The 18,041-nt window shown below is 46.9% G+C and overlaps 1 protein-coding gene across 1 annotated transcript in view; it reads left to right on the forward strand.

Moving 5' to 3' along the window:
* CBL (Cbl proto-oncogene) overlaps window positions 1-16,318 on the forward strand; it is a gene marked incomplete at both ends in the record, with an annotated part of 31,014 nt that extends 14,696 nt beyond the window's left edge. Inside the window, 14 exons of the mRNA XM_079545748.1 lie at window positions 1,597-1,743; window positions 4,099-4,255; window positions 5,713-5,834; window positions 6,524-6,661; window positions 7,389-7,476; window positions 7,852-7,983; window positions 8,376-8,579; window positions 9,708-9,839; window positions 10,840-11,217; window positions 12,252-12,346; window positions 12,889-13,044; window positions 13,235-13,338; window positions 13,832-14,014; window positions 16,038-16,318. Of these exons, the coding sequence (XP_079401874.1) occupies window positions 1,597-1,743; window positions 4,099-4,255; window positions 5,713-5,834; window positions 6,524-6,661; window positions 7,389-7,476; window positions 7,852-7,983; window positions 8,376-8,579; window positions 9,708-9,839; window positions 10,840-11,217; window positions 12,252-12,346; window positions 12,889-13,044; window positions 13,235-13,338; window positions 13,832-14,014; window positions 16,038-16,318 (2,317 nt within the window). The remainder of the gene's footprint in view (window positions 1-1,596; window positions 1,744-4,098; window positions 4,256-5,712; window positions 5,835-6,523; window positions 6,662-7,388; window positions 7,477-7,851; window positions 7,984-8,375; window positions 8,580-9,707; window positions 9,840-10,839; window positions 11,218-12,251; window positions 12,347-12,888; window positions 13,045-13,234; window positions 13,339-13,831; window positions 14,015-16,037) is intronic.
* Window positions 16,319-18,041: the final 1,723 nt, after the last annotated feature.

An 18,041-nucleotide genomic window follows, 5' to 3' on the forward strand; every position in this document is an offset into this window, starting at 1 on the left:
AACTTTTCACAAATCAGCCCTTTTTCACATGTTGGAGTGCTGGAGGACCTCGGTGCCTTCAGGCTGCTGCTGCTGTGGGACCTGGGATCTCACAGCCATGCGTTGATGCTGCTTGACCTGCTGAGGATGCATGCAGGCATTGCTCCCCAACCCATTCAGGAAACCCTTCAGCATTTTCTACAGGCTGCTTCCACATCAGCTCACACCTCTGTTTTTCTAAGTGGAGTGGATACAAGTTTCCACTTCTCCTTTGTTGCTGAGTGGGAATAAATGGCTCACAGTAGTGTGGTCTTTGCTTTTTCTCTGTGCTCTGCCATAAACTGTGGTCTTATCTTGTTTTGTGAAAAAGTGAAATTTTGGGAGGGGGCTGCAGGAGCAGGCTGTGCAGCTGGAACCTTCTGGTTGCAATTGTTTGAATGTTTGCTAATCAAACACAGTGGAAGGATAGAAGGAGCACAACCTGTGTGCTTCCAAAGGGGTGAGCTCACCATTAAATCATCTCCCCTGTAGGAAGAGGGATGTGCCCCCTCATCTGAGCCCTGCCTTTGGTAATGCAGAGGCGCTCGTCTGCTCCTGGAAAGAGGAAGGCACCGTTTGAAATGAGTTTACACTGATATCTAGGTGTGATTCTGATCACGTGGGGATCTCTTACCTGGCTGTTTGGGTGTAGTTCACTGAGTTGCTTTCTCTTACACACTGGATCCTGTGTTGTCTTTTAGTGATACGTAAGCTTTCCTAAAGCAGGGGGTGGGGAATGGCTTTAGCACTTGAAGTGTGAAACAGAGGAAGCAATGTGACTGGGAATTGGGACAGCAATGGGCTGGGGGGCTTCCCACATCACCTCTCCTGGAAGCTGATGAAGGTGAGCAACAAAGATGGCTTTTAGCTCAGTGTTGGTAGGATCAAATCAAATGTTTTGCTTTATAATACTCACATTTTGGATGGGTAATGCATCCAGGGGAGGGCTGCTGAACTGAGCAGTCTCCAGAAGAGCTTCTGGGTGGTTTTACTTCAGTCGGTTTTCAGCACCTGGTGGTATTGGGCATGGATAAAATAGCAGAAACCAGAATCCCTTGTGGTGTAAGCAGTGCTGAGGCACAATGTACACATGAAAACGTAAGGATGAAAGCTGCTGCCAAAGAAGCAGCTGAGCTTTGCAGCCTGCAGACTGTTGTGTCAGCTTGGTGTCCAACCAGCCTGTGCCTGTGGCAGTCAGTGAGGTCTCCTGACCAGACCCAGTGTGTTGGATGTGACCAGAGGAGAAGCTGTCCTTCCCCATGTGATACTGGTTCCTTCTTTCTTCTCCCAGCATGTGATGTGGGGCATAAAAAAGGCCTCTGGCCTAGAAATACCCAGCTCTTTTTTCTGCATCTCCATTTTCCTAGCTTCTAGAGGGTGTTACCAGGGAGGGAGAAGAGGAGCATCAGTCTCCAACATGCTGGTTCTATGCATTTGTTTCCCTCTTCTTCATGTTTTAATATTAAAAAATAATAATAATAGTAATTAAAAAAAACCCTTGTTTCTTACAGGCATTAATCGTGCAAAACCACATCTTTCTTTCCTAAAAGAAACTTTTATTTCTGTCATCCTTTCTAGGCGTAACCTGACGAAGTTATCCCTGATATTCAGCCACATGCTGGCAGAGCTCAAAGGTATTTTCCCAAGTGGCCTTTTCCAAGGAGACACTTTCCGGATCACCAAAGCTGATGCTGCAGAATTTTGGAGAAAAGCCTTTGGGGAGAAGTAAGTTTCTGGCTGTGCTTAACATCAGAGGTGTGACCACACAGTGTGCACAGAACTTAAGCTTCATCAGTGGAATGAGTGATGGGAGAGACCTGTTAGGTCCTTTGGTACGCTGTCCCGATGGGGTGCAGAGTTGTTCTTACAATATATTTTCCAGTTCTTGGTCCTGTCCTTTTTTAGATGTATTAAGTGATGGTCCTTCCCCCTTTCCCCAGCAGACTGTTGCACTGTCACAAGGTTTCTCTGGATTGTTCAGCTTAAATTTTCCTCTCCTTAATTCAATTCCTTCACTTCTGAGTGAGCTCCACAAACAATGCAGAATCACCTTTCTTCTTCCAAAGCTGCTGTGCCCCCAATCTTAGCTGTCCTCATATTAGACTCTTTCATCTTCCCTCCAATTAGTCTTTCCAATCACTTAAGACACCTTTCTTCTGCATTCTCTGAACTTTTGTCAGTTTCCACGATGGCTTTGATAAGACAGAATGAAGGAGAAAGTTAAGCACGACGTGTTATTTAGGTGTAAACAGTTGAAATGTCAGCTTTAATTTTGGTGTCTAATGAAACTCTGTGTAAATGAACCTCAGAGGCGTCCGCAGCAGTGTGTAGGGATTAAAGTTAATGGAATTAGGCATGGCTTTTAAGTAAGGTGCTTCACATAAAGAGTTTAATTAGTAGCTGTCAGAACAGAAAGCTGTAGTGTATTTACTCACGTATTCAGTTGTCTGAGGCTAGACACATTCTTTTCATGTTTCTATTCCACTTGATATTTTAAAGGAAGGAATATATTCCTTTAAAGAGGAGCCTGTGTTTGGGTTGCTGATTATCTTCCTTCTCCTGTTAATGCCTGTTTGGAGAATTGCTTGCAGCTTTTTTTGTGTGTTTTTTTTTCTAACTGTCTGCACCTCTACTTATTGTTAACTCCTTCTCTGCCAGCTAGAAAGCTGTTAAACTCTTACTAAATGGTTGTAAGCCCGTGGCTTGGACAGTTTTACCCTCCGTTGGATAAGGAACTGGCTGGAGGGCTGTGCTCAACGGGTGGTGGTCAATGGAGTGAAGTCCAGCTGGAGACCTGTTACAAGTGGTGTCCCCCAGGGGTCGGTGCTGGGGCCCATCCTGTTTAATATCTTCATTGACGACTTAGATGAAGGGATTGAGGGCACCCTGAGTAAGTTTGCAGATGACACCAAGTTGGGAGGTTGTGTCGATCTGCCTGAGGGCAGGGAGGCCCTGCAGAGGGATCTGGATCAGCTGGATCGCGGGGCCGAGGTGAATGGGATGAGGTTTAACAAGGCCAAGTGTCGGGTCCTGCACTTTGGCCACAACAACCCCATGCAGCGTTACAGGATTGGGGATGAGTGGTTGGATGATTGTGAAGAGGAAAGGGACCTGGGGGTGTTGGTTGATGCTTGGCTGAACAGGAGCCCACAGTGTGCCCAGGTGGCCAAGAGGGCCAACGGCATCCTGGCCTGCGTTAGAAGTAGTGTGGCCAGCAGGAGCAGGGAGGTGATCATCCCCCTGTACTCAGCACTGGTGAGGCCGCACCTCGAGTGCTGTGTTCAGTTTTGGGCCCCTCACTGCAAGAAAGACATTGAGGCCCTGGAACGTGTCCAGAGAAGGGCAACGAAACTGGTGAGGGGTCTGGAGCACAGGGCTGATGAGGAGCGGCTGAGGGAGCTGGGATTGTTCAGTTTGGAGAAGAGGAGCTCAGGGGAGACATCACTGCACTCTGCAACGTCCTGAAGGGAGGCTGTGGTGCAAAAGGGTCTGGCCTCTTCTCCCAGGCAAATAGTAGGACCCGAGGAAATGGCAAGAAGTTATACCAGAGGAGGTTTAGGTTGGATATTAGGAGAAACCTTTTCTCTCAAAGGGTGGTCAGGCACTGCAATGGCTGCCCAGGGAGGTGGTGGAGTCGCCGTCCCTGGTGGTGTTCAAGAGGCGCCTGGATGAGGAGCTGCGAGATGTGGGTTAGTGCTTGTGGTACTGATAGGAATGGGAGGGGGGTTGGACTGGATGATCTTGCAGGTCATTTCCAACCTTGTGATTCTGTGATTCTGTGATTCTGTAATATGTGCAGCTGACATGACAGGGCAAAAAAAAAACAGAACAGAAAAAGCAGAGATGGACTTCAGATGTATTTGCAGGGAAAATTGGCTAAAGCCTGCTTGGCTGTTGATTTCCTTCAGTACCAAGGAATCTTTTGCTCACACAACACAATTCAATCTCTTGTGGCCACTTTTGGTTTTCCCTCTTCCATTGTGATGACCCGTACGCTCCACAGGTAAGATGCATAAGGCGGTAGGCACGCAGTTGTGCTCTGTGGACACATCCAGTCTCAGATGGCTTGCTTTCCCCCAGGACCATTGTTCCTTGGAAGAGCTTCCGCCAAGCCCTGCACGAGGTGCACCCCATCAGTTCGGGGCTGGAAGCCATGGCCCTGAAGTCAACGATTGACTTGACGTGCAATGACTACATTTCGGTGTTTGAGTTTGATATCTTCACACGACTCTTTCAGGTGAGTGTAAATCACTTGGTTTACAGGAGTGTAAATCACTTGAAATCTGTCTTAGTGCTTCAGCTTACACTTCTCCAAAGATAAACCGTATTTTGCACGCTGAAGTGGTATTTATATTGCAAAGGATTTTGTCTTCTTGCCCCTCACCCCCGAGCAGTTCTTAAAACACTTGGTAGTTAAATCACATAGGAGCATTTGATATTTTTGGTTGGAGAAGAAAAAGTTTTCTAAATTTAGATTCTAACCAAATGTAAGGCACATTTTGTATCCTCCCATGAATCAGTTTTTCCCCTTTCAGAAGTCATTTTTAGACCAAAGTTCTGACACAGCTTCAGGAAACGTGAAGCTGAGTTTATCGGTCCATCTTTCCTCATATCCATTTCGTTCTTGTCAGATTTATTTTCCGTAGGGGGACGTTCAGGATGGATCATAGCATGGAGATTTAGGTTTCCTAGCTTTTGAACTGACACAGCCAGGATGTTGCAGACGCGTTCTGTGCTCTGTGTGCAAGAAGTATTTGTGTTGCTGAAGGGATATTAATAGCAAGTAAAATTCTAGCCCGTGGTCTTTAATAGTTCTGAGCTCTGAAATACAGCTTTTGATGGTGCAAATGGGTATTTACAGGAACAAACACTTACTTCTTTGGCTCTGGCTTGCTTTTTCCCATGTGATAGAGTGGGTTGTAATTAAGAAACGTCTAGATGAAAAATCCCCATGTTTGGTGTTGCAGTGTATCTGATTTCATTCTGCACTTTTTCCAGCTGTGGTACATAAAAGAGTATTGTACCAAGAGATACAGGGTCGTTAGGGAGAGGTGTCGTTTTGGGTAAGTTGAGAAGTTTGGGAAAATGGGATGAGATTTAGATGTCCCAGCACTTTTCAGAACGGAAAGTTTTCAATCTGTCGTCACGCATCACTTCTGGGGGGAAACCTAACGTGTGTGTGCTGGTTCATTGATTCAGATCTTGGACTGGGCAGAAGTCCATGCCGCACCCGAGTGAGGTTAGGTGGCTCGAGTCACAAGCTTCTTACACACAGTGAAACCATGACAGAGGAGGGAGGTCACGTTCCTGAGGCCATGAGGAAGTCAGGGATGGGATCAGGCTGGCCGTGGTTTCTGCATAATCTTCCCAAGTTCCCATCTCTGTCCCTGTCTCAGGAACGAGTCGTTTGCTCTGAAGAAGCAGTCCTTCTCGAGCTTTCTGTGATGTCAGTGACCTCTCCCTCGTTTTTAAAGGAGTTTTGATGAAGGTCCTTCTGAGCTAATATCTTTATTGCTGACCAGAGAAAATCCAACGCTGAGGTGCTGCAGGAGGGTGTAGGCTTTTGGTCATCTATGGGATTGATGGCGGGATAGGAGACCTCCTGTTCTAAGTGAAGCTCTGAGCCCTTTGATTAAGGAGTATTGTATGTCTTGATGCCTTTTAGGTTAATATATTTCTTTGTTGTTTCTCTAGCCATGGTCCTCTTTGCTCAGGAACTGGAATAGCCTAGCAGTGACTCATCCTGGTTATATGGCATTCCTAACGTATGATGAGGTGAAAGCCCGGCTTCAGAAATTCATTCACAAACCTGGCAGGTTGGTGCTTGGCCTTTCTGGTAGCTACTTCTAACACTGCTGATTACGGCACTGGCTGAGGAGATGGGTTTGGTTTTGTCTTTGTCCTCCTCTGTTAATTATGCAAAGCTCTAGCTTGTCCTGGGTTCAGCAATTCTCCTCTGTGTCGTGGCTTACCTGCACAAGTTTCATAGCAGCTCACTCAGGCAGGAGCATGACACAGAGATCTGTGGAATGAGTAAATTTGGGCTGCCCAGCGTCCTGGGTCGAATGTGGCCCCGTGCAACAGAGCTGACAGATTTCTCTTTATGCAGAGGAGGGGTCAAGTGCTCCCTTCTGGAGGTTGTTAGTATGCTTTAAGTTCTGTGCAGGCTTTAAAAATGGAAACCTTGTGTAGTCTGATGGTTTTTTTTCTTTCCTGAAATTAATTTGAAGCAAATGATTATGAAGATGCCAAAGTTTCTTGCTGTGGATCCTGTGTTTAATTTCACATGGAGGCCATTGCTTGGATGCTTTTCTCACCTTGTATCAGATTGCAAAGTTCTCCTTTGATCTGCCTGGGGGTAAAGTGAGGAAAGCTGGTATAAATCATCCGGTCATTCCTACTAGCTTTTATTTGCTGTCTTGAGATAGGCAAAGGCCAACTTGGCATCTCATGCTTTCTGCCTGTTCCAGTCCAAACTGAAGTTCCTTTTCCTTTGTGTTTTCAGTTACATTTTTCGATTGAGTTGCACCCGACTTGGTCAGTGGGCCATTGGATATGTCACTGCAGATGGGAACATTCTTCAGACCATCCCTCACAACAAACCTCTTTTTCAAGCATTGATTGACGGCTTCAGGGAAGGCTTGTAAGTAACTTCTGCTGTTCCTTACTGTGAGTTTGTGTTGTACTCCTTCATCCTGCTGCCACAAAGTCAGCTGAATGGTGAAGTGCACCTGCAGGGCTCGTCACACATCATCTCTTCTTGGGAGACACGGCGTGTTGCAGAGGTCAAGCAATCGCTGTTGACATCACTCAGCCCCTGCTGAACATCTCTCAGCTCTTCCTTTTTATTTAGACCTTGATTCAGGAAAACCCTTCCAGCAAGTGAATTGATGTCAGTGGAACAATTTGTATGCTGTGGCACTTGAGAATACTCAGACAACTATCATTCATACTGGGAGCTGTATTGTCCTTTGCAAGAGCAGACAATAAGTGTGTGTCAGTGTTTTCCTCATCACAGACTCTTTTGTAATTGGCTCCCTAACTTGTGCTTAAGTGATACTGTGACTTCAGTTTTCTCACTCTGGATAATTACAATTTCACTGTGGAATGATTTAAGAAGAGTATAATTGCTCCCAGGGAGGAAAACAAGCTTCTTTCTGCAGTAAAGAATGGCATGTTTGTTTTCTGTCTGATAAGGAAATTCTTGCAAAACTTCTTTTGAATTAAGAGTACCTTGAATTCCCTCCCCTTTGTTCTCACCCTCATTCTTCCTTTCCTCTCCCTCCCTGAAAAGAAACCTTATGTCCATGTGCATGTGTGCATGTATGTACATACAGAGTGAGATATTATTTTTCCTCAACTGTTTGCAGTTATTTATTTCCTGATGGCCGGAATCAGAACCCTGACTTGACTGGCTTGTGTGAGCCCACACCTCAGGACCACATTAAAGTCACACAGGTGAGCGAAGTCTTCTGTCCTGCCCTGTCACACTCAGTATCCTAAAGCTTGTTTTTAAGGCTGCTTTACTGTATCTTGAAGGAGTTGCAGAAGTCAATGAAAGGTAGGGCTGGGCAGAGAGATTGCAAAGCTTTCTGCTCACAGACTTTAAATTATTTATTTAGAATGTTCTGCAACAGATTGATTCTTTGGTGTTATCCACCCTCAAACCCTTCATTCCCAGTCTTGGGACACCTGAATGAAAATCTGGGAAAACCTGAAGTCCACTTTCTTCTGTGTCTATTGTGCCCATTTTGTCTTGGATTTCTTGTAGCTGAGATAAATCCTGCAGCTTGTTTTACAGTATCCACAACATCTGTCCATCTTTTCTCCAAGGAACAATACGAACTGTACTGTGAGATGGGCTCCACGTTCCAGCTGTGTAAAATATGTGCTGAAAACGACAAGGATGTGAAGATTGAACCATGTGGCCATCTGATGTGCACATCCTGTCTCACTGCATGGCAGGTGAGGCGTTGCCTCTTGTTTGTCTCCCTGGGTGAGACTAATTGCTTTCCTACAGAAACGCTGTTTCCTGTCCTCCTGTTCTGTTTCCTTCAGGTATGGAGATGAGGGGACATGAGCTCGTAGTTCAGAAATGTCAGTGCTAGCTTCTCTTGCCCAGGGAGGAGCTGCTCAGATGCTCTATCTCAGTATATGGCCAAGAAGTGCAAGGACTTGCTAAGAAGTTGTTTTTCTACTCCAGAGAGAAAATCCTCCATATTCCTAGCACAGTTTGCTTTTCTCTCATCCTCTGTGTACCTGCCAAAAAGCAGGTTTCAACCTGCCTGTATATTAACCGTGTATTTAATCTCTGCGTCTTAATGGTGGTTGTAACAGATCTCTCCTCTGCCCTGAAGGAATCAGAGGGACAGGGTTGTCCTTTTTGCCGCTGTGAAATCAAAGGCACGGAGCCAATTGTTGTAGACCCATTCGACCCCAGAGGAGGAGGAGGATTGTCACGGCAAGGTGCAGAAGGGACTCCCTCACCCAACTACGATGATGATGACGATGACAGAGCTGATGATTCCCTCTTCATGATGAAAGAACTCGCTGGTACCAAAGTAAGGTCGCCTCGGTGTGCGCTGGTTCGCTCATATCAGCAAAAGTTTGTCTGTTTTGTTCAGTGATCACTGCAGCCAACCAGTCACAGTCTTCCCAAGGTCGTGATGACTAACAGGGTAGAGGGCAGGCTGTTTTGCTGAGGAAGACAATTTGACCGTCATCTTTTTATATGGTGTCTGATAAAACTGTATAATAAAGGTCTGATAGCTCCCTGCCATTAGTGCACCTTCCTTCCAGGATCTGTGTGCAGGGCAGGGATACTTCATGGGTCTCTGAACATTCTTTTCTCAGTGCATATTGCTGCTCCTGCACGTCTACAGTTTTGAAGCATTGTTTTGCTCCATTGGAAGGTGGTTTTGAATTTGGCTAATTCTCCATAGTCAGACCCATTAAAACAAGCTGCTTTTCCTGCTCTACAATGTTAACCTATGGTCAGATTTCTCTTCAGCCTCTACCCTGTGAAATTCTGTAAACTGTATTCCTGGAGATTGTTTTTGTATACATAGGTTGGGGAAGCAAAGCAGAGTTTCCTTGATGTGACATCCTGTTGCGGTTTGCAGCAGGCTAGTATTCCACATTTGTTAGCATTAGTGAGTTCAAACATGTATAAAGATTTGCAGTTACCAAGCACTAACCTTTCTCACAAAATAAACATTTTCTAAAAAGAGGAGAAGAGGCACTGTTCTGTTAGGTAAAAAAAAAACAGCTTTGCAGGGACAAAAATGGACGTTTTGGTGCACATTAATGATTGCTGCAACAGCCACGACGCTGTAGTTGAGGCAGCTTGCACAGCAGTGCCTGCAGTGATAAGGAGGTTTTGCAGCAGATGTGCCCTCTTGTGTTGAAAAGGAAGCAAGCTTGCTGCTGCTCAGGGCTCAGCAAGGAGGGTTTGGCACTCCAGCAAAACAGCTTGTGTTTTATTGTGCCCCTGCTAAGCATGCATTTGTGGTTGTTTGCTGCAAGTCAAATGCTGTTGTGCTGTGAAATTACCTTAATTTGCTAGTGTATGGTTGTTGTTATTATAGTCATCTATTACCAAAGCCAATAAAAGTCAGAGAGCTTGAAAGCCTCTCTAGAAAACAGTTCTGCTGGATTTTGTTGTTGATTTTCCCAGTCTTCTCTTTCAGGTCGAGCGTCCTCCTTCCCCGTTCTCAGTAGCTCCACAGGCCACCCTTCCTCCTGTGCCACCACGACTGGATCTTCTGCAGCAGCGAGTGTCCAATCCACCTGGGGCTTCCAGCCCCAGCACTTCTTCAAAGGTAAAGCACACTTCTTGCCCTTTCAGGTGTAATTTTGGTAGGGCAGATGGGAAGGAAAGCATTTTGCTGAATGCTGTGCGTTCTCTGTGCCGTCCCTAAGTGCTTTCACACCAGGCTTTGCATTCTTTCTGTCAGGCCACTTTCCTCCTAGTTCCCCACAAGAGCTTAGTCTGTGCTGAAGGTGAATGCTTCCTTCTGGAGTTCATTGCTGGAGAGTCTCTATTTCCTATCTCACTCATCCAAACAGTTGATAGAAGGAAGATTATCCTAACCTGAAGTGCTCGATCACTTTGGGTGAACGACCGAGTGATGATTATTGCCTTTACTGATTTTCAGCCTCCAATCACTGCTGCCTGTGGCCCTGGAAGCTGCAGTTGTATCTTGCTCTAGCTAGTGGCTAGATATGGAAAGGTGTCACAAGCCTGTCCCAGTTTTTCTTCTCTTCCAAACTTTTCCACTGATAGAGAAGTAAGAATGGAATGAAATGTGTGTGACTGGGAGAGATGAGCTGTTCTATGATAGATGAGCAGAAGGCAGCACTGTGATCTTGGTGGTATTCATTCATTGGCTGCTGAGATACAGCAGCAGCTCTTCAGCTGGTTTGGGTGATCAAGTTGAAAGTCCAGACAGAAAAAAATAAGCATTTATGTGACTTGCTGACTGATGAATGGCAACTGTAAATAAGCTGCAGCAGAAGTTTTTTTGAAATGATGGATGTTCTTTGTTTGGAATCCAATCCAGGGCTGCCTTGAGAGTGTTTTTTCCTTCAAGAAAGATGACTGGTGTGTTCAGTGCCTAGCTGTTGCAGCTGCATGTAGTTATACTGTGTTCTCAAGCTTGCAGAGAAGTGTTTCTGGAGGGTTCACTTGGCATTATTCCTTATCCATTGAGATAACCTCTCGTAGAAAAGAAACAAACCCAAACCTTCTGCCCACCTTTTTCTGTTTCGTATCAGAACTACCTTTGCTCAGCCATGTTTTTACATTCCTCTGCCTTCCAGGCTGTTCCTGGTACCCTTCACAAAGACAAGCCTCTGCCCATCCCACCCACGCTCCGAGATCTCCCTCCACCACCGCCTCCAGACAGACCGCATTCCATCGGCACCGACGCTCGGCCGCAGAGGAGGCCCCTGCCCTGCACCCCAGCAGACTGCCCTGCAAGGGACAAACCACCCCCTGTGCCCTCCAACCGTCAGGGGGATCCTTGGCCCTCCCGACCCATTCCAAAAGCCCCATCTGTGGCTCACAGCCCCGCTGACCATTGGCCTGGGAGAGAACTGACAAACAGGCATTCGCTTCCTTTCTCCTTGCCCTCTCAAATGGATTCCAGGCCTGAAAGCCATCGGCTTGGGAGCACGCTCAGCCTGGACAATCCAGTGGTGAGTGGATCTAGTGGAGGTGAAGGCAGATTGTGGGGAACTGAGTCAGCCAAGGTGCCCTTTTCTCATTTGCATCAGAACAGGGCGTTCTTGTGCCAAGGGAGAGGCAGAAGGGAGCTGGTGATTGCCAGGCAAGAGAGAACAACCAGAGGACTTCTTAGGGATGTGCTTTCCTGCCTCTTGGGAGCAGGGCTGAAGTCTCAGCGTGTCCTGCAGTCACCTTTGAGCAGTCGTGAGCCACAATTTCACGATTCCTGTTCACCTTTGGATTTTGAAAAACAGAGGCTGTTTTCCTATAGGAGCTGGTCTGCTGAAAAAGCACAGTTCACACATGTCAGATTTCAGTCCTGTAAAACCTGCACACAGTAGCAATGATTAACAAAGTAAAATCGGAGTTAAATTTGGGTCTGCTGCTATTAATAATGTCATGATCTAGAACTTGGTGGTCCAACATACTGCGCTCTAAGAGAAACCTGAAGCAGTTTGGCTTCCTTTGATTCCATTTGCCTACTTTTTCCTTTAAAAATCTCCAGCTTTCTTGAAAAATAGGAACTGAAACAAATACATTTTTAGCCATGCTAAGCTGACACCAGTGCAGCTGTCACTCTGTTGCACTCGATTGGACTAGATGATCATGGAGGTCTTTTCCAACCTTGGTGATTCTGTGATCTGTGATTCTGTCTCTGTGTGTATATGCTTCTCTACATCCTTTTCCTCTTTTCCCTTATTAACATTTTGGCCTTTGGGCCAATTTCAGCTGAGTTTGACAAAGTCATTGGAGTCTCAAAGATAAGAGAGCCTTTGGTTCTTGTGTAAACAGGCAGTTGGCTAGAGGAGAAAAACTCTGCTTGTGCTTCTCAGGAAGGGAAAACTAACACAGAACTGCTGAATTTCTAAAGTGTCAGTAAATGCTTTTGGATAAATGGGGGTGTTTCATTCCCCAGGAGGGCATGTTGGGTGGCTGGCTGACAGCTTTGCAGCTGCATTGGTAGACCTGGCATTTCTAATTCCTGGGTTGGCATTTTTTCTTTCAGAGCTTGAACACGGGTCCACCGGCAACCTCAGAATGTGAGCATCCCAAAATTAAACCCTCCTCATCTGCCAATGCTATCTACTCCTTAGCTGCCAGGTAGGCTGTTTTCTTGCAAACCACGTTCTTTCATAAATTACAGAAAGGTAGTTGTAGGTCTCTCTGCATGCTGGTGGCAGAGGCAGAGTCTGACACAGCTCTATCCAGCCTCAGTTTCAGTCTGCGAAGATGGACTATTCAAAACACACAACCTAGAGAAAGGAGATGAAATCAGCATCCAGAGGTTTGTGGCTGAGTGGTTGCCTTTGGCTGTGGCAGTAGGAAACAGGCTACGGTTGCCACTAGCTCTCTCATAAATTCCCTTCTGAGTTGGCCTTTTTAAATGCACATTGCAAAGCAGGTGATGTACGATGTGCTGTCAACTGCTTTTTGCTTAATGACCTTGTGTCAGAGTGACTTTGCAGCTGGGCTGCTGAGAATTACCAAAAGCCAGATTATTTCTCTAGACAGTGTTAATGTAACGTGACTGCTTGTTCCTTCAGCTCTGGCTTTGAAAGGACGCGTTGATATTAATTGGGTTTAGTGTAAATGTTGGTTTGGTTTTTTTTCTGGTGTTGATATCTTGTTTATTCTGGCTCCAGACCACTGCCTGTACCAAAACTGCCTCCTGGGGAACAGTCTGAGAGCGATGAAGACACTGAATACATGTCACCCTCCTCTCTGCCGGTGGTGCCTCCGGGTCCTGCTGTACAAAAACCAGAGATCAAAATGCCTTTGGAAATGACTCAGAGTTTGCGGTGAGGATCTTTTTGCACGTGCTGTCCTTCCTCCTTGCTGCTCTGGGGTATTTGTTTAGCAGGGTGGAGGTTTTGCCTTCTCCGTTAGCTGGCTTTCCCTGGTGACATTCACCAGATCGAGAGTAGCACAGCGAACTGGAAATGAAATGTGGCTGCTGCTCTTTTGCAGAATGTGTTTTCTCTCCCCCAGAGTTCTGGAGTGCGACCGGCAGGCGGACGGCTGTATGTATGAAGCAATGTACAACATTCACTCCCAAGCAGTGCCCTCTGCTTTTGAGACCATCAACACTTCTGGTGAGTGGGTGTGCTAAGAAAAACCCCACCAAAACCAAACTGCTGGGATGCAATGAGTTGACCGCAGTACCAGCTGGAACAGCATTTAGCTCTTTGTGCTAAATGTTACGTGCTTTTGCTGTTAAAATAGCCGTGATGTTGGAAGCATTTGTGTCTGTGCACTACGAATTGTGTGTGGAGATGTTAGTGAGAAGCATAGCTGGAATGTACTGTAAAAACATCCAGCAGTTGTTAAACAGAATTGCTGTTTTGAAGACTTTGTTTTCTGGGCTCAGTTGCTGTAGGCAGCTGCAGCAGTTGACAGCCCACATGTATGGTAAACATTTTTCATCGTGTATTACCTTCTGGAAAGAGCTCCCATTGAATATGGGTTCTTGGCAGCAGAGCCTGAGTTCTGTGTCCTGTCAGTGTTTGCGGACACGGGAACAGAGTCTGCCTTGAGAGCCAGAGGCTCTGCTTGGCCCCAGAGCTCAGACTGCCTCTCTTGTTCCAGATGAAGGGGATCTGGCAGCAGCCACTGCCAGCAACGGCCCTGAGGAGTCAGAAAATGAAGAGGATGGCTACGATATCCCCAAGCCACCACTGCCAGTTGCCATTGCTCGTCGCACACTGTCTGATATCTCCAATGCCACACCTGCCTTCAGCCGAATGTCTTTGGAAAATGACCCAGTGACAGGTTAGAGAACAGCTGTATTGTGGATGTTCTTGTGGGTACTGGTGGCTTGGTGCGCTTGAAATGTCTGTCACTGACTCAAGGCTTTGTGTGCAGGCTGTAAAATCAGCGTTACGAAGCAGAATTACACTGGACCTTGATTGTTCAGTTTGGTTTACGACTCGAAATGCTCTTCCTGACTCATTCACTGAGCTAGCAAATCATGATTAAATCTCAGTTAGCAAAACCTTTTCTCAGCTTGAGGGATATCCTTAAGCTACTCTGTCCTACAGGACATGGCATCTGTTTCGTACTAGGACATGAAGCAGAACTTCAGAACATTACTTCTAGTTGTTCAGGCAGCAGATTGCATGGCTGGCCTGGCTTCTGCCTGGCTCCAAGGGGGTGGTTGCCAGCAGATGGCACAAGTGCACTGCTCGATGCTCTCAGTGTCTTTAAGCGAGCAGGCAGTGGCTCAGCAAGGTCAGCTTTTTGTCCCCAAAGAAAAAGCAGGGGACATCTTGTCCTTCTGGCTGTGAGACACGTTCACCAAGGGGAAACCAGAGCCTCGTGTGTCCAAGAGCATTTGTGAATAATGCTTGGCTTCTTCCCTACGACTGCCCTGCAGCGCAAAAGGAAGCTCTGAAACTTCCTGTTGGGTGCTCTGGGCTTCAGCACGTCTGAACTCTGGCCATCTGCCAAGTAAGAGGAACGAGTTTCTTGTTCCTTGAGCCTCCCGTACCCAAGGCTGCTTGTCCCAGTGCGTTTTCTATTCACCTGCTTCACGAGCTCCCTTTTTTGGAGCTTTCTCTTCTTCGGCTCGGAGAAGAGTTTATTAGTTCAGATAAATGTTCAGCTGCTGCCACTCCTCCCTGCTCCCTGCCTTTGTCACTGTGTCTGTAGAATATGGCTGGCAGGGAGAAGAAGTGCAATGGAAGCTCACATGCTGCTCCCAGATGAACAACTGAGCTTAATCATTGACCCTTCCTTGTTTATACAACCCTGAAATGATAGTGCTGCTGTTCTGCTTTGTAGTGGTAGGAGATCTGCGCATGAAAAACGCTGATGTTAGTGCTCTGGGAAGCATCTGCCCTTGTCTGAAAAGTTGGGTATTGGCTGCTGCTGAAGCCTGGTGCTAAGCAAGCCTGACTTCTATGGGATACATTTTGGCAGATTGATGTTCTCATGCTTTGTGCTCTACAATTTAGTTTCTTAATCATTTACCAAAAAAGCTGAGCTGGTTGTCGCCCTTTGAAATTGACCAGTGGTGTCTGAAATTTGAACCAGCTCAAGCTGAAACAGCTATTTCAAAAGACAGTTTGGGGGAGAGGAGAGGGTAGTCCTTTCTCTCCAGCGTACAAAAAGCTTTTTATGAGTAAGAAGCTTGTGCTCTGAGGATCAGGGAGATGACCTGCGTTGTGGTTGGTGAGGAAGCCTCAGTGAATTTGTTTCCTCTGTCGTAGTGCTTTTGGTAGAAGTCTTTTAGAAAAGCTCCACAATGGCTGCTTCATCCCTAACCAGCACTGCCCACTCCTAAAGAGGGATTGTGTGGGCATTCTTAGCCTTCCAGGTTTGTGTGCTGTGTGCGAGTTCAGCTGTTAGAGAACTCCATGCTGAGCACCTTGAGGAAGGTGAATACAGCGTTCTTTAAGGTGATGTCAAATATTCATCATTTGCAAAGTAGGTTTGGTGCAGTCTGTTGTGGATTCCCTGCGCTGTTTTATCACAGCAGCACTCCGTCTCACACCAAGTCTGATGCCTGAGCTCTGCTTACATGGATGCATGCCCCCCCCGGCCAAATTTTTCTTTAGTTTTAGTTTAATAAATGAGCCTGATGTGCCCACCAAATAATGAATCCCTGTGGCTGCCTTTGCGTCCAGCGAGGGAAGCTGATCTGATCTGTGACGCTGAGTGGGTCGATGGGCTGAGTGGAGAGAGCAGCACCAGTGCCATGTTTAAGTGCCACTTACCAGTCTGACGTCATTCCGTGTTCCAAGCAAGAGTCACGTGCCCTTTCCCAAACTGACTCCTTTGTTTCCCCTTCCAGGTTTTTCGGATGGCTCTCAAGTTCCAGAAAGGCCTCCGAAGCCGCTGCCACGGAGAATCAATTCTGAGCGCAAAGCAGGGAGCTGCCAGCCAGGAGCAGCCAGCAGCAGCACCGGGGCGTCACTGCAGCTCTCCAGCGAGATTGAGAACCTCATGAGCCAAGGCTACTCATATCAGGACATTCAGAAAGCTCTGGTCATTGCACATAACAATATTGAAATGGCCAAGAATATTCTCCGTGAGTTTGTTTCCATTTCCTCCCCTGCACACGTGGCCACATAGCACATTACCTCCACACCTAGAGCTTCTGTGGACCAGCTGCCTGGGCAGCCGTAGCCCGGCTACTCACCAAAGGGGAAGGGGGTTCCTTTAGAGACTTCGTGCGGAGGTCAGCCCTGCCTCTTAAGAGAATCAGTTATCAGGTTTTTGTGGTTCCAGATTTCAAAGCAGTGAAACGGAATGGAGCGGAATGGTGTTTTATACAGTGTGTGTCTTGGAGTCCTTTACCCCTACCTCTTGTTTGAGAGAACAGATTTATTTCCAGGGTGTCAGTAGAGGAAGGTTTCGTACTGAGGGATCCCGGAGCTGATGCCCTGGAGGCTGGGGGGAGTGTGTTGTGCTGTGAATTCTAAGTGAGTGCTCTGAGAAGCAAAGTCTCCGGGTCGGTGTGGTGTGTCCTGTGGTTCATGGTACTTAGGTTTGGACCTGTTCGCTGCTGTGTATCTGGCTCAGGCTTTTTAGAGCAGTTGAGAGGTCACTTTCTGCTGGGAATTAATAGGAGACCTTGGAAGAAATCGCCTGATTGCTTCCTGTTTGCCACGGCGTTTCCCTCTTACCTGTAACAGTAGCATTTATTGCCTATGATTTGAGTTGTCCTTTTCTGCTTGGAGATAGCCTGACCAGCATCTGCCAGGCATTTTGGATCTTGGAGTTGGATTTCTGTCGTAAGTGTCCTCATGCCAGCTGTGCTGGCAGCACCAGATTCCAGGGAGCAAGATGTGCTGAGAGTTCTGCATGTTTTGGAGAGGTGGGAAGAAGCTGAGCTGAGAGCAGAGAACTGGCTGTGCTGCTCCTTTTGTAGCCTTGAGCCTTTTGTGCTTTCGGTGCTCCAGCTTGATTGCAGCCCTGCTGGGCTCGAGCAGCACCACCGGGTGCTCTTTCTCTAGGAATGTTGCACCTGGGAATGATGTTTTATTTATCTTAACTGCATGGTGGCTGTTGCAGACCAGTGGCCTTCACGCACATTCCATCGTCTCCTTCAGACAGCTTCCTTGGGAGCCGGTTGTCTTTGTGCCAGGCTGTTTTGTGGGATTGGTAGATGCAGCTGATGTATTTGTTGGTATCTTACCTGCTTTGCAGTACAGTAAACGCAGCGGTTCTCTGCATGGCTATCAGAACAACACAGGGGCTCTTCTTTGCACTGCCCTTACTCCAAGGAATTGCCAGAGCTTGTGTTGAAGCAGATCTGGGAAACCTCTGCATTTGTAAAACAATCACACTGGGCTTTACAAGTCAGTACTCGGGCAGTTACTGTGCAAAAACCTGACTTGCATACTCAGCTCCTTAACTCTGTGCATAATATGCCTGCTGTGTGAGAGGCATAGTTCCTCTGGAGGGGGTTTAAATGGAGCAGGATCTGCAGGTCACACATGAACGGTGCTGTGTGCGCACCGAGGGGCTGCTCACCTTGCACAGCATGTCCTGCATTACTTGCATCACTGGGAGGGCAGCAGCAGTCACTGGGCAAAGGGTTACAACGTGAAATATTGCTGGAGTGCTGGTGGCTGTTGGATGCAGTTGAAGCTTTTGAAGGATCTGGTTGCTGCTTGCAGATCTGAGCGAAGCAGCTTGCCGTTTGCAGAGGGGACTTAACTAATGTTAGCATAGGAAACTAAGCATCAAATGTTTGTTCTGTGTGGAGTATTGGTATTTCTCTAAATCTGCAGCTTTGTAAATTGATAACGCAGGGTCCAGGCAGTTTAAAAGCATGAGCAGTCTCTCCTAA

Source organism: Tetrao urogallus, assembly GCF_951394365.1.
Source record: "Tetrao urogallus genome assembly, chromosome: 22".
Taxonomy (NCBI): Eukaryota; Metazoa; Chordata; class Aves; order Galliformes; family Phasianidae; genus Tetrao; species Tetrao urogallus.